At 37.8% G+C, this 25,756-nt stretch overlaps 1 protein-coding gene across 4 annotated transcripts in view; it reads left to right on the top strand.

The window, feature by feature from the left end:
• Positions 1–20,839, top strand: part of LOC112046764 (zinc finger protein jing homolog) — a 201,555-nt gene extending 180,716 nt beyond the window's left edge. For 3 of the 4 annotated variants that reach the window (XM_024083540.2, XM_024083550.2, XM_052882064.1), the window contains exons 2-6: positions 1,834–4,528; positions 4,741–4,920; positions 6,965–7,106; positions 7,801–8,011; positions 12,858–20,839. In XM_024083540.2, coding sequence (XP_023939308.2) covers positions 1,834–4,528; positions 4,741–4,920; positions 6,965–7,106; positions 7,801–8,011; positions 12,858–13,248 — 3,619 coding nt within the window. In that variant the 3' untranslated portion in view covers positions 13,249–20,839. Of the gene's footprint in view, positions 1–1,833; positions 4,529–4,740; positions 4,921–6,964; positions 7,107–7,800; positions 8,012–9,866; positions 12,235–12,857 lie in introns of those variants that run through there. The other variant, XM_024083559.2, reaches the window with a different exon arrangement.
• Positions 20,840–25,756: the final 4,917 nt, after the last annotated feature.

Here is a 25,756-nt window from a genome sequence, read left to right as displayed (position 1 = left end):
CTTAGAGCCTTTTAATGAGGCCTCTAGATAGTTACGAGTAGCGACCAAGTGTATGAGCCATAGGTCATCACCGGTAACACGGACTGAACGAAGACGTTTGTCTTGAGGCACTGAGGAATTGTCGAAAATCTTCAAAATGAAACGAGACGTTATTCAGGAGTTTTCTTCTGGAGCTCTAGTAACTTCTTCTTGGATCTACTCTTTCCAAGAAGTGAAGTCTAGATTATGATCATGGGTTAATGAAAATACTGTTTTTTATCGTTGGCTTATATTTTTCAACAAACTTACGCAAAAAGCATATGTAGAGTTTAGGAGGCTGACCAATTTTCATCTTCTGTTTTTTAGGAAGGTACCTACCTATAAAACCTTGAAAAGGTATATTCGTTTAATTATGTCATAATTAAAGTTGAATAAATGCCAAGTTTGAAAATGAAGAATCTTTGACATTTAATTAAGATTCCCCAATAAAAATCGGTTCGTGCCTTTACGGGATAAGTCTATACAAAAATTAGGTCAATTAGAGACAAAGCTTCTCTCTAAGAAGTGTTGGAAGGGGAATATAAAATCTTAGTTATGTATGCGTAGCCTGGCTTAGCGGAGGGCGAGGGAGGGTGCGCCCTGTAGCCCGGCGACACCCCACCCACACATTGAAACTCGATATTATTTAACCCCCCTTCAAAGGAATTTGCACTCTATACTATAAGTTATAAGATACATGATGCACATGCACAAAGATTTGGTTATTACTTAAACATTTTACCTGTGGATTATTTAGTCAACAAAAGATCCCAAAACTAGTTAACCAAATGAATGCTTTCAGAATAAATATTATCTATCTTGTGCGATCACCTGTGTAAATATTATCTAGGTTGGTAAGTTCATAAATTCGTCAGTATTGTAGCGTTACTGTCAAATAGGTAGGTATAGGCAATGATAATTTTATACTATAGCTCAGTTACGTCCCTACAAAATCACCGCAAAAAGTGATCCGAATAATAAGCTACAAAGCTGAGCGCGCACACATGCACAATTTTGTTTTTAATTCCATTATTTATTTATGTATATTTTCATTTCCTTAACACATAACTCGACATTTTAGACGATATTAGGTATTAGTTTTTTTAAATAACGTTCGTTGATGACCACAACTAACATTGAGATATGGAAATTTCCTCTTTTGAGCGCCTCATTATTCATGACCATGAGTATCACATCTTATAAAAATAATTTCGATAAAGCTGCCTATTTAAACATCATCACCATACCAAGTAATTTGTTAAAGCTGTATCTGTCGTGATGGATATTGATCACGATGAAAGTACAAAATTGAAAATACAAAACTTGTAACATCAAGTCCTGCATACTTCGGCGAGTGCTCACTTGAGTTGAACCGTTTCACACTTCTTTGTGGAAAAGAATAGTTATTCCGTCGTTCGTCACAGGGCATTTATAATAAGATTTGAATTACGTGCCGTGAATGTCACAAGCCGAAAATAATGATTGTGATGCGCATCGGAGTTGCGACGGGCGTTCGTCGGTCGGTCAGTGCAGCGACGCGCCGCGTTGCGTCACCGCACCGGACCGGGCCGGCACTCGGCGGCCGGCGGCAGGGCAATGCACCTTGCGACGCGCCCGCCGCCGCGCGCTCGCCTGCACGCTCTATCTTCGCGTGTGATCGATTACGAGCAATCAACAGCTGATCGTCATTACACTAGGAACGTTATCCAATACCACGAGAATAATTCTAACGTAATAGTAAACACATCTGTAGTCGTAACATTGCGAACTAGTATTATGAGCTCAACGAGTAATTATGTTTTTCTCTGTTTCCAGTGGTGTGGCGGTGCTGAGTCCGACGGAGAGCGGCGGCTGCAGCGGCAGCGACATCACTGAGCCGCGCTCGCCCCGGAGTCCCGAGTCGGGCTGCAGCACGAGCGAGGAGGGCGCGGACGCGCGCATGCCGCCTTGGGCGAGCGAGCCGGCGCCGCCGGCACCGAGACCGCGCCTCGCGGCTCAGCCCGCGCCTCTCCGCCGCCCCAACCCGCCCATTCACCGCCGCATTACCGAGTACTTTAACCATAAAATGAAGCCGCAGAATGGCGTCAAGCGAGACTCCAACACGGTCACTAGTAACGGTGACACCAAAAAAAAGTGCCTACCCAAAAACGGTGTCACCCACGACCTCGAAAAGTATATCTCGTACTTATCGCAAACTTTGAGTCCGAAAGTCCTGCTCGATGTCGGAAAACAATCTGAGGCAACGAAAGATCCGGTCAGCCAATCAACACCAGTCAGCGCAAACTCCTCAAAAACAGATTTACCTAAAACGACATCATCCGTTACACCTCTCAATGGTATGAAAGAATGCAGCAAAGCTAAGGGCAACAAAGGAACGCATACGATGAACGGTTTAATGGATATCCGGCACGGAATAGAAACGTACAATAAAGAAAAGAACATGGGATATTTGAACGGTTTGAACGACAATAAAAAACGAAACTTAAAAATGACTCAGGGACCATCAGCTAGTACAATGGCAAACTTGAACAAACCTAAAGCTCCAATACCGAGTTCGAGCGAATTACTTGGAATTAGAATCGCACCCGCAGTATGCATCAGTCAGTCGCCAAAAAAACAATCGCCTGTCAAACCAGACCCTATGAAATACAATGGCGTGGTTAGTTCCACCACTAAGTTAGATAGCAGAATGAATGGAGTCACATGTGGTTCTAATAACCTTAATCTAATAAATAAACCAACATCAACTAAAAAGGAGCCCGTTAAAAAGAATACGCAGCCGAATAAGCGGACTAACCGTAAATCATCAGCTTGTATCGCAAATAGCAAAAATTTAACTTGGTCCAAAGCTAATAACCTAAAACAGGTCCAATTACAAAAACAAAACTGTACAAACCAAACACAAAATCCACCGATAAGTACTCCTGGCGAAGCGAGTCCAGCACCAAAAATGAATATTCCAAACGGAGTTCGCCAAGTCTCTATGACTGTTAATGGAAATCTTGGGAATATAAATGTACCTGTAGCAAATCTCCAAAACTGTCACCAAATTAATCTATCGCAGCCCTGTAACGGTACTGTAACACCTAACAATAATTTGGCATCATTTGTTGCCGTACCGCCGAACATGATGTTGACTGCGTTAAGAATACCTCAGAATGGATTACCCGCTCAAACTTTAAACCAGCAAGGTAATATTGCTTTTAATCGACCAAATGTTAACGTTTCGAGCCCAACGAAGTTAAATGGTCAATTTGTTTTTCCACTGATGCAAAATATCAATGGGACTGTATTACAAATACCGAATTTAATGGCGAAAATGCCAAATTTCGTTCTCCCTCAAGCGCCGCAAATGGGCCCACAGAGGCAAGACCACATACATAACCAACAGGCTGCACAATTTCTTTTTAATGGAACCTTGTTAAAACTTGCGAATACGGTTCAACCCACATATACACCCGCAAACAAACCTGGCCCTGTCACTAGTCATTCAATACCAGTGATGAACAAAAACATCCCAGGACTGCAGCCTGTTGGAATGACAGTTCAGCAAAAACCCAATTACACTGTGAACCTAAGTCATCCTGTTTTAGTACCCCAACCTGGATTTATCGTGACTTCTGTGCCAAATATGAACGTCAAAGAGACGTGGAGCTATACGAGTACCGGCTCCACTCCGACTTCGCAAATAACGTGCTCAAATCCAATTGTCCACCACCCTCCCCCTATCGTTACGAACTTTACTAATCAAATGCTACACACGAGCAGTATACCCATAGCTCCAGTGAAGCCGCCGGACAACCCGATTCAGGGGACGGAACCGCCTAGTAGTACTGTTAAGGAACCAGAATTAAGTGAAGTGAGAAATTTTAAGTGTGATATTCCATGGCTGTCTAAAACTGTTAATAATAATATTGTTCCATTAGATTCTAATAAATTCTCGAGGCCTTTTGCACAAGTTAGTAGTTGTTCGGAAAAGCTTGAAGAATTCGCGATCGGAAAAGCGGAGAAAGAAAACATACAGAACGAGGAACTAAAGAACGATTCTAAAGTGGAGAGTACAAGTGACGATTTAAAGAAAGTGGAGGAAGTCGCTAGAAGAGAGGAAACAATCTTTACGCAAATTACTGTTTTAAAGGATGTGTCGTCGAATGTTCAAAATACTGTGATAGAAGCAAATTTTTGTAGTACTACCACGGAGTCGTCGGAGTCTGGTATAGGGACTGATAAATCTATTGATTCACCGAGTGACTCGCAAACTAGCAAGGAATGTGACGAAGACTCCTCCTTATCTCTTAGTATTAGTGTGAGCTCAATTGAAACGCAGAGTAGCCAGAAAAGCCCAATTCTAAAGCAGCCCAAAATATTGCGGTTTCCGCCGAGAACTCTCACGAAGCCAGAAAATGATCGAAGGACATCCAGCACGGATACCACCAGTGTGACAGTCTGTTTATGGGAGAACTGTAAACGGGAGTTGGAGAGCGATACAGACCTATTGGACCATTTACAGGTAATTATTATTACCACACATTTTTGTCTTTCATTTTAACTTCTTCATTTAACTGATCTATCGAATGTAAATAGATTACTGTATTGCACACTATCAGCTAGCGGAGGTAGCTTAATTATTTTACAATACAATGCGGATTGTTACTTATGGTCTTGTTTGGGGGACCTTATTCCTTCATAAGAAAATTAATCTTTTTCAATGTGAAACTTCAGACTGTCCACGTGGAATCACAAGCGGGCAAGGAGAACTACGTGTGTCTATGGGAGCAGTGCAAAGTGCGCGGCAAGCCGTCGTGTTCTAGACTGTGGCTGGAGCGACACACTCTGTCGCACGGCGGGAACAAGCCCTTCAAATGCATCGTCGACAGCTGCGACAGGAGATTCTCCACTCAGGTACAATTACGTTCCTTGTCCGTTGTTCACGTTTGTAGGAGCCAGAACGCAGATCGCCAAAACGATTCCACAATGACGCGCTCATTTCACCGGGGGACTGCAGGGGGAGGTTTTGTTGTTTTGATCGTTTTGACGGTTTGTCGTTTTGGTTTTTCGAATTTTCTAGTTTTTGGGCTTGTATTCATAACTCCGCATTGTAAAGGTCAGGTGACCATGTTTACATATTCGGAGTTACAGATATTGTTTCGTCTTTGTTGTGGCTCTTTAAAGTCACTGTTTTCAAATTGGCTTTCCTTAGTTAATTATGTTCATTGTGATTTCTAAACAGTTTTAATGTATCTTCCTCTTTTAAACAACTCCTGCTGTTTGAATTCCTAATGTGTATAGACAATTTTTCTCATCTCTTTACTATGTCTGTCGATAAAAACTTAATGGAGACTTGGATTGAATTTGATATGTACAATGTCGATTTTAATCTGCAGCATTGTTTTTATTTGATTTGAGAACAAGTTGTCATCTTCTGATGTATCAGATCATATTAATGTCTTCGTCAGCGGCTAACTTTAATTGTTAACTGCTTATAACAAAATCATAATAGCTGCTAGAAGGTATGTTATACTATTTAAATCCCTTAAGGACAATACAGTTGTGTTGTGTTTTATGTTCTAAGGGCGACGACTAGCACCGCACTGGAGTACTACCACAAGGCTCCGCTTTCATTTTTTTATCCTCTCGTTTAAAAAATCACAGTCTAGTCTTCAGAAATTTATTATTTAATATTTGCATTAAATTTGTATGACAAAATCATCCATCATTTAAATTCAAAAAACATTAACAGCCATATATAGAACCTCCTCCTTTTTGGAAGTCGGTTGAAAATAGTTAAAAGCACTCTACATTAGGGAAGATGCAACATTTCGAATTTGAAGAAAACTATTGTATGTTGCAAACAAAATATTATTTTAGTAAAGATAAAAATAAATTTTAAAAAATCTTGATGCTTTTGAAGTCGTCCAAAAATTTTAAGAAGAATTTGTTATAAAATATGTATTTTCACCAGTCGGTCAAATTATTTCGATTTTATTTGGTTTTATTTATTTCGATCAACTTCATGGACGTCTCGGATGCTGAGCTATCTCTCGGACATCTGAACCAAGTATAGTGGTAAATCTGACAAGTGTAACGATGACTGAAAATAATTCGTCGCATTTCGAAAGGTTTTCGTCTATTTATGTATTTTAGATTTTTTTGTCGTTTCTTATATTTTGTGTGAATTCTGCATTCAACAGGATATTAGCCTTTGATACGAAACTTTCGATTTCTAATTCTTGCATAATCTTTTATTTACCTATCTGTCTGTCTGTGAAAGTCTCGTCACAATCGGTTCAGCCGTTGTGAAGACTAGGCATATTTTTATTATTATGGTCTTGTCGTTGAAACAGTCATTTTAGAAAAAAAATATTTTTTGATCAAATTGAAAAAATAATACTGAAAAATAATTTTATTGGCTTAAAGCTTATTAATTTATACCACTGTTTTCTTTTGGCTTACATATTTAAATAATCCTTTGAAAATCACATCACAATCGATTCAGTCGTTGTGGAGATAGGGCAGACAGACACAAATGTTTAAAAAATATTTGTTTGTTATACCTATCGTTTAAGCGATCACTATGTATCAAGAATTAAGTATTTTAAATCACTGCTACTTAGTAGCAGCAGTAAATTGAAAATTTTGAAATCGTGTAATTTTTACCAGCCTTGCGAAGGAGGGTTGTTTTCGAATATGTGTGTAATATGTTTGTATGTTTACATTATCACGATTTTAGCATAAATATTATTTCCCAAATTTTTATTAGATTTTACGAGTGTTTTGATTCCTATACACTATATTTAGCCTGAATGGCTTTTAGAAAAGGATTGTATGGCCGTGGCGTTTTGCTCGACTTGGCGATGGCACTGCCGTGCCCTCTTATAATAAGAACGTTTAGGGTAACTTGCCAATGTTCGGGCCACGTGTTAATAATATTGTAATATAATTGCAGATATTGTTGGAAAGACACGTGAACAATCACTTCAACGAGTCGTCACCTAACGCTGGCAATGGGAAGAAGGCCGCGGACAGTTCGTCCAAGTTGATACGGCGGAATGGCAAGAAGCTGCGGTACAGGAGACAGCCTTGGTCTGGTGAGTACTGAAGTATTTACCATTTTACACTTTATTTATTCAACAGCGCGCCGAGCTTTTTTGGCAGATGCATAATAGTTTCTCTTTAAAATATATAATTTCTAGGTATACGACTAGTAATTCTAAATATATTTATTTTAGTTTCATTGATTGAACTGGAACTCCTAAATCGACTAAACCAAAACTACCGTTTTTATCTAATTTGTACGGTGCCGCCTTAAACTGCATACCTCCAGCTCCCTTGATATCATCGTTCTTCCTAGTAGGAACATCAATTTAGGATTATTATTTTTTTTTTAATATTCAACAATGCTTATTAATAAAAATTTATAAATAACAGCCCTCCCGTTGTTGGATATTTTGAGTGCCTTGTTGAATTTTCCATAGCGTGCTGTTTTGTATAAAATAACATTGTATTTGTATAAAATATAGCATATACTAACGTGTGATACGTAATTCCATTTGCCTTTTTTTTCGCATGTTATTTAGGCATTTTTTTTAAATAGAACTCGGCATTTTCTTCAAGGAGCGCTGTGACACAACCTGTCTTTCTGAACGTCAAAAAGCAACTGTTGAACGGTTAGGCTAAAATCAGCATTGGGCATAATTTTCGTGCGCCATTTTTATGAAACGTACATGCAGTCTATACTATTTACTTTGTTGGTGCTAATTATGTAATAATTCCGTGTTCCAGCGCGCATGTTCGATTTCTTCGACACGGGCATGATGGAGGGGCTCGCGTGGCGCCTGTCGCGCTGCACGCGCTGGCGGCTGGGCGGCGGCTGTCCGCTGCGCGAGCCGCCGGGCCGGCACACGCTCACGCTGCACGCCGCCGTCGCCGCCTCGCGCTACAACGCGGCCGACGCGCGCCGCGAGACGCTGCTCACCTACTACCCGCCGCACGTGTGAGTGTCCCTGTCGTAGTCGTAGACACAGCGCGACTGACGCGACGGACGCGAGTCCACACATGGCGCGGCTATTAGACCTTTGGATTTGTATTGCACCCAAAGTCACGAACAAAATTGTCTTGTCATTTTTTTGTAGGTAAACTCACTTATCAAAAAACAAATTTAAAACAGATAAATATATTCTGTGTCCTTACACTACACACAACTATAAATTAAAAATTTTTCATACTACGAAACATTGATGCTATAGACGCAGTTTGTATAAAAATAAACTTGGGGCTTGCTACACTCAACTATAAATTTAATTTGTAATACTCACACGTATTGTCGGCACGGCAGGGCTGTGTCTCGCGATTGCCGCGTGTTGCTCCCGCGCTATGTTTGGACACGCCTTTAGGTAGTCAACGTTAAGGGCGAGGCCAAACGAGCGTAATTTTGTGAGTTGTCACGAAATTTCGGTCGCAGAAATTCGAGTGTAAGTCGGAACACGACTCATTTTGCGACGCCGTAAATGATACCAAATGCAGCAGAAATTACGCGACTGACAACTCGCAACATTACTCGTTTGGTCTCACCCGTATTTGACGAAATGAAAGCGTGACTAGATCCTTCAGGTGTCAGTTGTGTGAAGGTTTACTGCTGATTTGTTGCTTGTGGCCTCTTAACTATCACATAGGTTAAGTGTCTTCGCATACAAGAGTCACGCCAAAACCATAAACGCCGCCATTTAAAGCTAGAAGCGGCGTGCTGTAGCGTGTGGCGGCCACCGGCATCAGTATCACCGGCAATTCGATATAAAAACTACAGAAAAGTGGTCAGAAAAAAGTTTTGTGGCTGTGGTGTGGTCCCCATATGCGGGGATACTTACCTTATGTGGTAGCAGGGGCGTAGCTGCCTTTGTATCAGCAATATCAATGATACAGGGGCACCTGACGTGAGAAAGCAAAAATTAGTAAAATGTGATCCACAATCTCACTTAATCTTGTGTTCCCGGGGAAAAGAATCATAAAAAAACTGCAGAGTTTTCACTTAAAAAATGACAAAGTATCCTAGATAGGATAAGTACTGTCATGTTTATTTTAACCGAGCAGTTACCTTAATTATGCCCCTCAACTAATTTTGATACAGGGCCCCTTTAAGGCATGCTATGGCGGCTATGTGGTAGTTAGACGCCACTTAAGCAACAAGTCAGTAGTAAACGTTTACTTTTCCCTATTCTATAAGACAGTTAAGATGCGACTGAAGGAACTAGTTACGCTTTCCTTTGCCAGAGTTAGGTACAGCGCGTGCGGATTAACTTGACACCTGGTTCGCATAATGCTTGTACTTTGTAGGATTAACTTGACACCTGGTTCGATATTCGAATAATGTTTGTACTTTGTATGGTTGTGTTTTGGAGCCAGGTATCAAGTTAATGCGCACGAGTTATATATTTATATCAGATAAAGAATTTGACGTAATTCGACGAAGTCAGATGAAAAGTCTTCATAATTTCTAGGTGGATATGCTATGAGTACAATCTTATTAAAAGTGTTGGAAAAATCTAAATAGTTTTATCGCAACTCGGAATAAATGTTTTATATTTTTCTTTTTAAAATAAGAATAGAGCTTTGTTTCAATGTTTCATATCCAAATCGTAAAGTTTCTAGGACTATTATCAAAATCGGTTTACAGATATTAAACAGTTAAAGAAAATCTTCTCTTGCAATTTTTAGATTTAGTTAAGCTGGATTTATAAAAGTAGAATAGTATATTCTTTTAAGTGTGTATTAATTATTATTTTGAATAAGTTTGAATTATAAATTAAATCTTATGAATATATATTGTTATTCAATGTCATTAATTATTTCAGGTAAGCATAGCGAATGAGAGGAGTAATGTAAAACCAACAATAGTTTCCATCTTTTATAATGGGAGTGTGGTCCGTTTGGTAAACCATAGAATACATGTGCAAAAACATATTTCAATAAGTTTTGAGGAAAAGATTAAAATAAATTAATTATTAATTTTTTTCATTAAAGATAAATCAAAGTTAGGTTAGGTGTACGTTGACTGTTTTCCACTTGGCTTATTAACTCGTGATGATGAACTCTTAGACAGGTTTCTCACGTAATTACAATTAATCAATAAAGTAATTAATTAATGACTTGACAAGTTATCATCGTACGCCTACATAAAACATACTCCTACATACATAACAGTTATTGCCTATTTGCAGTAAGTAGTATTAAAACTAATTACAGTTTATAATATAAAGATTTGTTAGTACTATGGATATAAAAATTATTATTTATTGGTCACGAGTTTGTGTTTTGTACAATAAACATATTGTTTACATTAATTTGTTGATGATGATTATTGCTTTTTTGTAAGAAATTGGTATGTAATGATGTGACTATTATAAATTTACTATTATAAATAGATAGAGTCACTACAGACAGACCGATTTAATTTTTTTATTTACATCTAAAAATTCAAAAATACCAGGAGTCCGAAGGATAAAGACGATCGATATTCTTATAAATGGCCCTGAAGAGTTATAGAGTTTGAATAGCAATTTAAAAATCTATTACTTTTTCAATTCTGGTTTTCAACATTTAATTTTTACTATAATACCAATGACAAAAAAAAGACCTCAACTACCAACAAGAAACAATTTAACGCAATTAAGACAAATTTAAACACGCCAATTATATTATTTGTCAAGATTGTCTAAATTACAGCAAAACGTAGTACATAACTGACACGAAGCACCAGTAAAGCCTCAATAGCTCGGCGGTTGGATTCATCACCGAAGGGTGGTGGTTCAATCCTCACCCCGTTGGTCTATTGTCGTACCCACTCCTAGCACAGTCTTTCCCGATTAGTTGGAGGGGCATGGGAATATTGGTCATATTATTAAAAATATGGCAAATATTAAAAAAAAAAATTGCCGCTGTTAACTAATGCAACGACTTGAAACATTTTATCTATTTGAAACTTATTAACATATGAAATTTGCAGCGCGGGATTCCAACTGTGTTAGATATGTTTGATTAAAACAGGTAAACTGGCAAGGTGGGGCAGATACTGTTTTAGCGGACCACTTTTTGCTTTTGTATCTTTTAGACTTCATCTGAGCAATCATTATTTTTATGCATCCACATACAGAGTAGAAGATCATCAAATTTTATATATTTTTCTCAATTTCTCTAAATGTTAGTAGTAGTTGCTGTGTTAATTTAATATAAAGGATTGAAAATATGCACACTACCATAGATTTTAATGCTTATTCAATTCATTTTTAAATACATGTCCAGGAACCATTAAAAGAAGTAATACAATCACACCAGGATGTAATGTAATATGCCATTTTAAGTCGAGCTAACTGCAAGAGTTATTATGAATTCGAGCTAACAAGATATGGTAGTACTTATTGTGAATTTTTTAGGTGAGCACATTCTCCAAACTTTACAAGTAAATTATTGCTGCCCTTCAGGCTAGATTGCTAACGAGTATCAAAAAAAAGGCATTTATCATTAGTATTTAGCTTTTTTCCACCTATGCCATAATAAGTTTATTGTTTCTCCCTAGGGAATCAAATGCACAGATCTAAAAATTATTTGGATATCCTTTGCCAAATCAATACAATTTCAAATCTAAGTCTGTGCAATGGGTTCTATATAATTTTATAATTTAATCAATAATAATTCATTTTGCTTCATTGACTCTAGGGATCATGTGCATCTCTTTTTTTATAAAATATTGTTCATTTACTCAAAATTCAGAAGTTTCTTAGTATTTAACTTTATTTTTATAGGCATCGGTATTGGCAAATATGAGTTGAAGGAACATTTTCCATTTGAAATAAGTGGTATGCAACTGATCCTTAAATACTTGTGTTGCTTTTATGGGCTGAATTCAGTTAATGGCTTTATACCATAAAATATAGCACTAAGCTTTATTCTCTTTATTCATGGAACAAGCTTCAATTATTAAGTAAGTCGAAGATATCTAGGCCACACAGAAGCAATTTATTTGGATGAGTTGCTAGCATTTATAAATTGGCAATTTAAACTGAACTTTTTAAACCATTTACAATTTAACTGAATTGAAATTTAAACAAACCAAAACTTTAGTATAACAACATATGTCCAAAAATATGTTTTCATTTAAAGTCCAACTTATGTGTATCAGAGAACCAGGCGATTTGTTTGCTATTTAATAATCTTTGATCAAAATAATAAATAAATATATGACCAAACCACAATTTGGTCCAAACAACTGTCCTAAACTAGAGACAATGTGAAGGGGTTGTAAAACAAAACAATTTCAGAAATGCTTTTATTATTGTTCCTTTAATCATGTATTTTGAAACAGTTTCATTTACAAAATTCAAATGACAAAGCGCTAGAGTTCTGTGTTATGAGTTGGGTTTTAACGATAGGATCCAGAAAAAGGCTATTGCTAGCAATTCAAAGCGTTGCCTGCCCAGTAATCTAAATTATAAATCAAATTAGTTTTGAACAAGTGCGTAGACACTTTAACAGTATGTCGTTGTATCTATCAAGCTTGTATCTATCATTTCATTTTTGTTTTCTAATTAGCATTAGCTGGCATGACCTCATTCCTTTCCCTCGTACTTCCGCCATAGATGATAATGAATTGTATTCCATGGGCGTTGCAACCTATTGAACTGCAAACACACTCCCACGATCGAAGTTGAAAAGAAATAATTTTGATATCAACCGTGTTTTTAATTTCTGAACAGATGGTGCGGAGTTTCACAGTACCGTGTTTTTGCAGTCACATTCTGTGTGGCGAAACACTATACACGTGTTAAAATGTGAATTTAATATTCCAGAATCGACGACGAGTGGGTTCCCGAAGAAGAAGTGAAACGAGTGAAGAGAGTGGAGATTTCCCAACTTCCCGCGCACTCGAAGGTGTTGCTGTACGACCAGTTCTGCAGCTCGTACCGCAAGACTCCGTCCCCGCCGCCCACGAGGAAGGCGCCCGTGGTGACGTCGCAGCCGGTGCGGCTGCTGCCCACGCGCCAGTGCACCTCCTCCAGACTCCTGAACAACCTCATCGCGCAGCAGAAGAAGAAGGAGACCTACAGCTGCAACGCCACCAACATGCCGATGGAGTTCAGGGAGGACGACAGAAGCGAGAAGGTCGAAGTCAGCGGAGCTAAGAAACGGAAAATGGGGAGACGGTACGGCGGGAACTCGTTCTGGCCGTGCGGACGATAATTGAGAGGTATTCGGGAGCGTGCCGCACTGTCCTCGCGATTTGTCGACGTTGTATCAGATTTAACGCTGTGGATTTTTGGTTCCGTTATTTTATTTTCAGGGAGCGACCGTTTTAGACGGGGGTATTTCGGATTTTAGGGAATTGACGAAGTCGTATCGACGGCTGACGACGCGTCGCCGGCGCCTAGTGCGGCACGCTCCGGGACAGATGTTGATTCACCGGCGGGCGCGTCCGTAGGAATGAACATTGAAAACAAGACTGATTCTTACTTTTTATAAAATGATATTGAATGAAATGCGTACCTCGAGCCGGGGGTCGGCGCCGGGCGAACAAATGTGTACATAATTAGGCGGAAATGTATAAAGGTTAGGGTCGAGCGCGACGTGTACATTAGGCGATTTAGTTTAATATTCCACTTCGGGTCACCGGAGGGTAGCGGACGGAGCAGTCTGAGTAGACGTAAGCTAGTACGTAAGGAGATGACGACCAGCGATTTAGCATCACTGCCAATTGTAAATAGTATAGTCTTAAATAGTTAGAAACGCGATTTTATTTCGGGCTTAGGTTTTTGCGTCGAGCGGCTTTCGCTTACGAGGGCCGGCGGGGTTTTGATGTTGTTCGGTTTAGCGTGATCGAGTATCACCAAGTGCCTCTATATTGCACATCCGGGCTGCCCATGAACGGCGACTGATCGACGGCAACATGCCAAAGTGCTATGCAACTAGCTGATACATCAATCCAGTTAAATAGACTACAAACTACTCTGTTGTACGAAAGAATGTCGTAGCTGCAAATTTTTACAAACCAGGGGTTGCAACCAATTTGGCAGGTTGTGAGGTTATATCCGATGAATTAGAAGGTATTTTATGGGCAGCCCCACACCATAGCAGTGTTCACTTTATATCAGGTTTACCGCGTAGTCATATCAACGCAGATAGTTTTAGAGTCCAATTTTTAATAATCGTTTTATACCCATGTTCCGAAGTGTTTTTTGAAGGAATCAACAGCTGTCTGTTTTTGTAGCCGTATCATACTCTGGTTTGTATTGGTTTCGAAAATTAAAAAAAAATATTTTATTATAAAATGTTACAATATATCTAATTCATGTCATATGTCGATAGGCCTAATAAAATTCTTGATGTAAAAGCTCAGATTTCAACTGGGTTGTAAGTCAGTCAAATAAAGTTAATTTGTCAAATGCCCGACTAGTTTCAAACCCATTAAGAGTTTTAGTTTTATGAGCGTAATTATTAATACTAAAAAAACAAGAAAATCTAATGCCACTGTTTTCGAACACCAATCTATCCAAGTACGATGCGGCGTGTATAAATCACTGCCATCTAAAGTTGTATTTGGTTGTTAAGTGCAATTTACGAACTTGCATCGACAACATAACTTTTAGCAATAAACGATTTGTGATAAGATACTTGAATAGTTATTCGTAAAATCGACCGATATTATTTTTCACGCACAAGAAGTTTGTAGCCGTGTTTTTTGTGTAATACAATTTATTGAATAGTCTAGCTGATATAGGATAAAGGGAATGAGTTCCACGCTTACTGTGCGTATTGCTCTTGCGTATACGCAGTGGTTCATATTGCGTACTACTCTTGCGTATACGCAGTGGTTCATATTGCGTACTACTCTTGCGTATACCCACTGGTTCATATTGCGTACTACTTTTGCGTACACGCAGTGGTTCATATTGCGTACCATTCTTGCGTATACGCTGTGGTTCATATTGCTACTAATCCTACGTTTATGTAGTGGTTCATGTTTCGTATACGCAGTGGTTTATATGCTACTAATTCTATGCATACGCAAAAGTTAACACTGCGTACTGCTGTTGCGATTACGTAATGGTGCAGAGCGTGTGCCACTTGACTATACGCCATTGGTGTATACGCAATTAAACCAAAATTAATTACGTTCAAAGTGCGTGTCACTTTTGTGTATACGCAATAGTTTGTGCGTGCCACTCCTGCGTATGGGTATAATGAAGAAATTAATTGAAGGGCTTGTAGAAATGATTTTTTAATTTTATGACGATTTCTTGACAATTGAAGGAAAAGTAATATATTAGTAATTGATTTTCTATTTTATACATACTTATTTAATAACGTAGAATATTTTTTTCTTCATTCTATTCAAGGATGTCTTGGAGAATGATATTTGAATTTAAAATGGAAGGCCGCACCCATATCCATATTAGTATGTACTTTCGACCAATTACAGGCAAAGATGATTTCATCTTGTCTTTCATTGGTTGGAATATTTAGGAGTGGTCTTCTGTTTGAATTTAGAATAAAGCAATTGGTTTTATTCAATTACAAACGTTCGACTCATTGTGTTCATAAAAGAGAATATGTTTTGCTTGCATAATTATTTATTTAAAAAGAAAACGAATCCTTAAATGGGTGTAAAATTTTAAATATATGCACTAACTTACTGAAGTGTTAAAAAGAAAAAGATTTTAGACAGACATTTAGTCATAAATACGTGTCCACTTTCATGGATATGAATGTTTGTCGAATTTGATAAGACGAATCGCTTTATAGTAAAATATGACGCAGGTCTTCCTGACGGACAGGTCCGAAGCATTTTTTTATATAAATAGACGGTTTAGGTGTTTATTAACATTTTTGATGGCCCTTATACAGACGTCGATGCCTTTTTAGCCCTAAGGTTAATATACATGTGGATGATGGACGCTTGTACGAACATTTCGTGGACCTTAATTATTCGAATAAAATTACAAAGTTACACCAAACATACAATTGTCTTTAATAAAATATTTTCCTTTCTATTTAAGCATAGTCTGTGCTAGAATAATAACTCAAATAGTATCAAAAATAAAATCGCTCTGATTTTATGGTTTTGAGTAATAATATTAAAAAACAATATTAGACAAAAGAAAATTCTCTCTTTACTAATAACGCCACACGGAAACGGCGAAGGCAAAATAATATACAAGTATATTGTTCGACAAAAATACGTATGCTTCAATGACTTTAACTTAAAAATATAATGAAATGTCCGCCAGTCTGGACGGGGCCTTGATGGTTGTTGACTAAAAATTAAGACATACGTGTTTTTATGCTATACGTATGCTTCACTTCACATTAAAAATGTAAAAGTACTTGTGCTTTGAACCAAGAGTTTTACTATGACTTGATCCAATAAAAATAAAGAACATTAATAGAGATTTTTTGTGTGTAGGTTTAGTAAATGTTCGTATTAGTGTCCACTTTATACAATATATTGTGTTCTGTGCTCACGCGATCTCGCTAGTATTTTTTAGTTAGTGCCTCTAGTGTTAAGTTAGGACGAATTGCGTCTGGCGCGTGCCGCCGTCTCTTGTTGACGTTCGCTTCTTGGTCTAAGAGCCGGCGTCAGAAATATACACCCTCATCTGTTATTTATTTGTGATCAGAAATAAATTATAAATAATTTTCACGGTGACACATTGCAAATAGGTTACCTAGTTAAATGAAATCATGGACTAGATCAAAGGCACCTAGATAAATTTTGACTGACGTATTAGATGACTAAATATTGATGACAGTATTTATATAACATTAATAAACTGTTTATATCTGGCAACTCCACGGTTGCAGTGTAAATTCTGGCAACCTTTACGTTTTAAATTCTGTTGGGTATATTATTTTAACTAGTGTACGATTTTTATTAATTAAGTAAAGGTATAGATTGAATGAATTAAAAAAACTATAATCATTTAATACTCTCCGCCCGCAACTTAACTAGGCGACCTATGTGCAATGTGTCAATGTGAATATTTTTCTATCATTATTTATGTCTTGTATCAAATAAATAACAGATGAGGGTATATATTCCTCATGCCGGCTCTCGTACTATCAGGTGGTTAGGTTAGGGACAGGTATGTTGTTGTAGGTTGTCATTTGTTAGTGTACAGCGCCCTCTAGCGTAATATGTAAATGAGAAAGTATTGGGAGGAAGGAAAGTACTTTGATATGATGAGGTTTAAGGAAAGGTTGCCAGATTGGAATATTAGGACTCGTTCAGACTAATGATACAAATTTGTCCGACAGTCTGGACGTGGCCTTTAGGGTTGTTGACTATAAATAAAAATATGTGTTTGTATTGAGTGTCATATAAAAATATGACAGGTCATTTTTAGCAGATAATATGATGATTCTTTGTGGTCATGATGAAATTTGTTAAATTTAGTTTATTAAAAAATAGTCAATGACCCTTTCAGCGCTGGCGTGCATGTGAAATTGTAAAGTTGCTATTCTAATAGAAAAATGTAACTTGAGCACGTTCAGGCTCGTAAGGCTGTCCTTATCACTGACGAGAGGATGAAGAGAGATGGCAATGTGCAGTCTTGAACATGCTCGTAGTAGGTTTGGACCCAAAGAAGCGTTTAGGAAAATTTCAGTAGTAAAGTTGGTGCCTGAGTGTCGGCGGTTTGAAGGAAACGTGTTTACTTATGGTCTGTTTCGATGTAATTTGTAAGGTAATTTGTAAGGTAATCAAAAATTTTTTTAAAAAATAATCTAGCTTTTCGATTACACGTTTTGGATTTATCGAAATAATATATTACTAATATTGATGACAGAAATATTTAAATGTAAGGATCCTTTCACACTAACGCATATGTCTGTTTGTGGCTGTGCTAGTGTGAAGAGACAGTCACGTAAAGTTTTTGATACGTCTGAAAAAATACGTGTTGAAGTTAATTAATAAAAATGAAATTGAAAAGCAATAATTTAATGTAGCAGTGAATATTTACTTTTGTTTCGAATTAAATTGAAACAGGTTATACGTATTGTAGATTCTTTTTTGGAATGCTTCCAATGTACTGATTATTTTTTTTATTAAATTAAATTTCAATTAGAATAAATTATGTAATGTTTCTTTTTTGACAGCACTGATTGTAGTGCCATAATGGACTGTGTCTGCAGCAGCCAGACATATCGCATTTTGATTTTGCCGTATTTCCATAGGTAATTGCGGTAGCTGATTATGAACTATGGAATATTGTGGCTTTGGAAGGTACCAATGGTACAGATCCTCACCCATCCCAAGTATAAAGCGTATTTTTTTATATTATCTTCGGCATTATTTTGAGAAATAGGTCACCAGTCACTAGTATCACGGCAACCGTTCGAAAAACTTCGTGGTCTTCAAAAATGTTAGTCTCCTACGGCAACTAACATCCAGAAGTACCACAGAAACATGAAGAACCATAATTCCTTATAATATCCTGTATAAAATGTAACAAAATTGTGTTTTATACTTGGACAATTGAGGATTTGGACCCTTAAAACTTGTTACCTTCCGAAGACACCATGATCCATACTCCATAATTAACTACCATACTTATCTATAGTAGGAGCATGGGCTGACAAGCCTTTCTAGAATGAGGTATGTCTAGCTATCGCAGACTCTAGTTCTATAATGTTTAATTGGCTCGCTCGTAAATTAATTTAATAGACAAATTCGACACCAAATTCTGAAAGACAAAATTATAGGTCTCTTGTATTGTAACGTGTACCGACTAATTTTGTGGACTTATTTGATCTCAATGTAATCGGCGGTGCAACTGTGTTGTGTGTCTGTGTGCGGCGGGGTGCACGAGTGTGGCGTCGACGCGAGTCTTCCCTCATTGTACCGGCCCAACTGGTCCAACACGGTTATGTTTACGGTGCTCGCTGTATGGTCAAATGACCTTAATATTATTCTTTACGTGTACGGTGTGCGTCATATAAAAAATATGAAATACATAAAGAAACATAATTAATATTTGGATACAAAAGGATGGCCTTATCAGTTTTGATGATTTCCATCTGGCAATAAAATATTCTTATTGAAATATTGTGGAATGAAATTTGTATATTTATGGGTGAATAAATAAGTACAACAAATTTTTGTGAGTACTTGAAAAATAAAAAGTACTAGTATAATAAACATTCCTGTATTTTATTGAGCCTCTACCTCTAGGGCTTCAACCACGGATCGTAGCTTAAGTTCTTATGTCTGTGGCTTCAACTATGTATTGAATTTAAACAAAAAGTTCTTACACTAATGAATTACTTTTTATAGCTCATTGATAGCTAAAATACTAAAAAAGATTGAAAAACAAAGGAGAGAAAGATATTCTACTTTCTATACTTGTGTATAAAAATAACACTTATAAGACATAACCGTGTTGGACACATATTGGGTTGATGTAAACATTTGCCTTTACTTGAATAAGCAATAAATATATTTAAAATGACGCCATTTTCATGTATTTCGTGCGCGTGTGCTAAAGTTGTGTAACGCTCATTAGTAATTGTAATTTGCTACTTGAGCAGAAACAGTCAGGCCTATACTACGCTTGAGTACAAATTTAATTTTTGCTATGATTTTGTAAGTATCGACTTGAGAAACTTTTGGATTAACGATGATAATGTCGCCCTTAGAGTTAGGTTAGCCGTTCGTTAGGCAGAGGAATATTTTGTGAACGTGAATCTTGCAAGTAAAATTTTAATACGATACGATACGTATATTTTTACCACTGCCACAATTGACGATGTAATAAGTAAAGTTAAGTACATATCTTAGGTTATATGACTAAAATGCAAGAATGATGGGATTGCTCTTGTTATGGTGAGCAAAAAGGGGAAAACTATAGTTGACTGTGAAAAGGCTTAAATTATGTACTTTCCTTTACTTAAAACATCGTCGATCACAAAACTTAGTCATAGAGAATTGTGTCGAGCGCTACAATTGCGTTTTGTCGCGTAGAAAGGCGCGTGCCTTCATATAGACTTGCTCAGCAAAATAAGTCTTAGTTTAGGTTACGATTTGAATCCTGTTGCGACGGAAGAGATCGCTCAGTCCGGGAACGTGCGGAGTGCGCTGAGAGAGCGTTCTTCGGATGACGCCGACTGATGCGTGTTGCGTATGGTTGTTCCTTGCGTGCATGGAGGCGTGAACCACATTACGGCTGCGAGAGACGCGTGTACAAAGGGGCCCGGCCGCTAGCCGGCGGCGTTAGCCGACTTTTAGTCTTGAGATTGTAGAAAAATGGTAGACAAATAGCCGCCCGCGGAGACGCGCTCGGGCCTCGCGGTGTAAATAGTTAAGTATTTATTGCTAAGTATTATAGCAGAGGTAATTTGCTTCGCGCCTGGAGTGAGGCGCCGGTCGTAGTCGGGTTGTCTGTCAACATGTTTCCTATGTGCGTTGCGTTTATATTATGAATGTTCTCCTTTATTGTAAATGTTTGGAGCCTGTATCCCGAATAGTGTGCACTTCTTATATTCAATTTGTAGATATTTAATTATATATAGTATAATGTTTAAATCTTTCTTATTTGCTTGGACCCTCTATGGTGGAATCCGAAAGTTTTTAATTATAATTTTTGACCCACGCGCCTGGGTTATCTACCTCAATTAATTTATCACACATTTGGGCATAATAATAGTGAATGTTACGTTAAACTCGGACCTTGTAATTTGTTCAATGTAGTGATTTTAAGATTTTTTAAATACAATAATTTGTCCACATGTCACAAGTACTGTATCTTATATTAAATACATATTGTATGATTGATTACAACGTGTTTTATTGCATTGCATGATAATAGTACCCACACCAATGTCTACAAGAAAGTATGATTACATACTAATGTTACATTTCTGGGCATTCAAAACCCTCTATAATAGTAAGAAATATATTTCTTTCTATTTTAAAAGTTAGTCCCACCAATGCCGTCCTAATATGCTGCGGCTAAATAGGCATTTTTTAAGAAGAAATCTATGACACCAAGGCTGGTCTTTGGGGTGATATTTGATGAAGTGTGGAGAGCTAGATGATTAATAAATAGGTTGAGACAATCATAATCAAATTGATTGATGTTTTTATTTTTCACTTAAGAAGATATAATAGCATCTCATACTACCACAGATATAAGAGAAGCGTTAGCTTTTAGCGATGTCTGTTCTGTGCATACTACAACAACTATACGATGCGTATATGCACAGTACAGAAATGATTCATAGGTGGACTGGGTGGACTGGAATCTGAAAGTGTTTAGGAACGTTCAAAGACGCTGCAATTAAATCTGAAGTGATGAGATCTGAAGAATCAAAGTTATATGAGCCAGGAACAGGAACGTAATAGTTCGAAAAACGCATGAATATGTAATAGGAAAACGAAACGAAATTGATGATGATGTGGCAGTGGGCGAAACCATAGTCCATAGTAACCATAGACCTTCCGTCAACTTTCTTTCACTAGAGCATGCGTGTGTCGGGGCCAACCTCTGTATTCTATAGGTACGGAGGAAGGCCTGGCCTGAGGTAGCGGCTATCTTGGATTTTAAATTTGTCATAGTATATTCTCTAGTTAGTAGTAGTTTTGTTTCTTAATTCTCTGCGTGTCTGAAGTCTGCCAATCTGCATTGGGCCAACGTGGTGGACTATTTGGCCTAACCCTCTCATTCTAAGATGTGACTCGAGCTCAGCAGTGAGGCGAATATGGGTTGATAATAACGATTCTCTAGTATTCTACTAGCCGAACGCTTTCATATGATAGGTAGGTAGGTACCTGTTGGAGGCGGTTGTGAAAAAATATGTAATCCGCCATTTTGTGACGGCAATCGGCTTTAACAAACTGTTATGAACACTCGCAACAAATTCACCTTTCAAAAAAAAACAATCGATTCTGTACCCGAACGAATGTTCGGGAGACACGATGCCACAGACAGACAGACACGTCAAACATATACCTAATATCTCGCCTTTTTTGCGTCGGAGTAAAAAAAAAGAAACCTGTGCATCTTAGGACGTTCGACAGAAGTGATACCTTAAGCCTGGCACCCGTATGCGTGAGAGAAAGGGAATTCAGACAGAGTGGCGCCGTAACGCGTTACGTTACGAAGCGGCTTAGGAAGTTATCACTTCAATAAGAATTATCTAACCTACGAATTGAAAACCACCTCCTATTTGGAAGTCGGATAAAAACTTTCCACATTACCCACCGAATACCGATATAAGTACGTCAATTGCATTAATAATGATACAATTACAATGTATAGGTAAACACAACGTGACTGGTTATATGAAACTTTGTGAAATAAGCACATCACACACATACTCGTACCTATGTGGTATGTACAAAGGATAACTACAAACCGATAAGGTTTGTTTAATTATTTTATTCCATGAAGATCGACCACTTTGTATTCAATCAATTCATTTAGGGACTCGTAACAATATCGCTTATGAACTCTTTTGAACTACAATAAAAACTTTTCAAAGTCAAAAAACAAAGATAACTTCAAATCAACAACACTTTGAAGTTATATTATAGCAATTGAAAAACTACTAGACGACTGTTATCTTGTCGGAATACGTTTTAGAAATCCTTTTGGTTGGTAGGTATTGAGAGAGCCACCCATGATCATCAATAAAACTATCAACTATTATTAAATATTATTTCAATGTTCCATAGGTATGACCTTGTTGTTCCTTATAGTTTTAAATATGGAGCTAAGAATACTACAAACTGTTCCATTGCAGGTTGGCGGGCTTAGTTAAAATGTTCGACTCCTCGACCGATCAACGGTTCAAAATATTCACCTAGATACGGGGTTTAACACCTTCGGCTGCGACTGAAAACTAGGAAGAAAGATAAATTGATTTATATCATACCCATGATCCTCTCCTATCCTTTTTGCAAATCAATCTAAAATTACCTCAGCTTATTTGTCTAAGTACACTAAAATGTTGCGGCTTCGGGGTCCACATTTAGCCGGTTGCCTATTGGCTCAAGCCTTCGTGCCTCGAGAGGGAAATGGTTCCTAGTGTAAGTATGGATTCCACTAAATACTGTAAGACTAAGCACTGAGTAAGATGTGGTTTTAATTTCAACTCAGACGGACAGACAGTCAACAAATACTTAATAATTATTCGGTATTATACTTATTAGAAACCGAAAGGGGTGTGGATTTTCATCCTACTCCTAAGTTAGCCCGCTTCCATCTTATATTGCATTTTTTAATTCTTTACATGTTAGCCCTTGACTACAATCTCACCTCATGGGTAGTGAAGGTGAGATTGTAAGGCTAACTTGTAAAGAAAAAAAAATAAGGGTTCCGTTTTTGTACTAAGATCGTTCGGAACCCTAAAAAAGAACTATAAAGAGGTTAACTATAAAAGGAGAGCGGATTTCGTATGACCAACGCATCGGGCTACGTCCTCGAGGTCTATTTCCTTCCACTTTCCCAGTGATCACTAGTTTCTCAAAGTCATCTACTTCTCTCCTGGCAATGAGACTCCATAGCGACTAACTACTGAACCTACGGTTGAAACTGAGATCTAGGATAAAACAAACTCGGGGCCATTTATATCTAACTACAGAACTGTTGGACAGATCTGGGTGGAATTTGCCACAATTTTATACCTACGCAGAATATAGAACAATCTGGAATAGTACATACCTAAGCCACTTTTTAACATAATGTTCCCACGGAAACACGAGTAAGAAAATGTGGAAAATAAACTATAGTTATGCAAAATTGAAAGAGAGCTTGCGATAGCTAGACATACCTACCTCATTTTATTTATTTATTCTTTACTGCATCAAAAAGAATAATTTCATAAAAAACATTACACTTCTTGGCAGTCGGGTAAGAAGGAAGCATATAGTAGAAGTTACTCAAAAGCGGCCTTATCGCTGAAGATCACTTTCTTCATGAAGCCTGAAAGTTTGTAAGGCCATAATCCTATCATTTTTTTAGTTCGGTAGGCAATTATGGATTTTGTTTCAATCTCTACAAGTTAGCCTTTGACTACAATCTCACCTGATAGTAAGTGATGATGCAATCTAAGATGGAAACGAGCTAACTTATAGTAGGATGAAAAGCCACACCCTTTCGGTTTTTACATGACATCTACCGGAACGCTAAATCGCTTGGCGGTACATCTTTGACGGTGGTAACTAGCCACGGCTGGAGCTTTCCACCAGCCAGACCTGGACCAATTAAGAAAACTTCAATCGGTCCAGCCGGGGAAAGACCTCCGTCTTGTAAATCCACCGCGCATACCACTGCACCACGGAGGCCGTTAAAGCCACCGCGGTCAATTTCATAATTGGTTATGGCCTATGGTAGAAGCATATACTGACAAACTTTCAGCTTTCTTAAGAAGGTTGAAAATGCAGCCTGTCTGGCCACGCAAGTCCATAAAAACCAACACACTCAGGAAAATATGATCGACGTCAATATAGTATTCTATTCTAGAGGGACCCTGATCAGTTGACAATTTCTTTGAACTATATGATAGCATAAAGTCCGCCGCATGTAGTGTTAGCTTACAACACTAGGTGGCAAAAATTATTGTTTTTGCAGCGGGAATGCTTGCTACGAATTTTTCACAGGAAATCCGACACTGCGCTTGTCAGGGGTACCCAACTGTGATATGTAATTTGAAATCACACTGATATTATAAAGGCGAAACTTCGTGTGTAAGTGTGTAAGTATGTTTGTTCCTACTTTACGCTGCGGCTACTGAAGCGATTTGGCTGAAATTTGGGATGAAAATAGATTTTTACTCTGGATTAATACATAGGCTACTTTTCCTTGTACTACAAGGTTCCCATGGGATTTGTGAAAAATTGAATACCACGCGGACGAAGTAGCAGGCTACTTTCTACTAATATTATAAACGCGAAAGTTTGTATGGATGTTTGTTTGGCTGTTTGTTACTCTTTAACGCCGCAACTACTGAACTGATTTGGCTGAAATTTGGAATGTAAATAGATTTTGACGGCATCCGTGGCGCAGTGGTATGCGCGGTGGATTTACAAGATGGAGCTCCTGGGTTCGATCCCCGTCTGGGTCGATTGAGGTTTTCTTCATTGGTACATTAATTAGTCCATACCATACCCTCCAGCCAGCGCACGCCCAGTTTAATTGCGCGTGTCAATCAATCAATCAATAAAAAATCATTTGCTTAAATTAGGCTTAGTTTACAAGCACTTTTGAAATGTCAAGTTATGTCAAGATTTAATGGTGGTAATTCAAGTCGAATACTTGAAATTAAAGTTACGAGGTTTTCAAACGCGCCTTGGTTCGAGAAGAGCGTAGTTATTTGAGCATTATTTCGTTCCGGAGTTATTTTAAAACTGTAATATATCGGATATTCATTAAAAGCAAATAATGTCAAGGGCAACTTTGTTCAAAAATAAATTTAAAAATCAAGAGGCCTTGAGTTGGAGTCGCGTGTCGATATGGGAAACAAATTGGTTTCCTTCTATAATGTGGAAGACCATATGCATCAGTCTGTATGCACGAGATCTGTGCTAATTCAGAAAATATAATATAGAATATAATATATTTTTATTTGTCCACACATAAGTAACAAAAGAAACAAACAGAATAAACAAAAATCTAATGGTCGTGGCTAAAAAAGGTCACCTCAGCATGGTGCCTCAACATGATCTCATATTGATCCAAAATGGGAATCCAATGCA

The sequence above is a fragment of the Bicyclus anynana genome, chromosome 6 (genome assembly GCF_947172395.1).
Source record: "Bicyclus anynana chromosome 6, ilBicAnyn1.1, whole genome shotgun sequence".
Taxonomy (NCBI): domain Eukaryota; kingdom Metazoa; phylum Arthropoda; class Insecta; order Lepidoptera; family Nymphalidae; genus Bicyclus; species Bicyclus anynana.
This window is presented reverse-complemented; position numbering and strand designations above follow the sequence as displayed.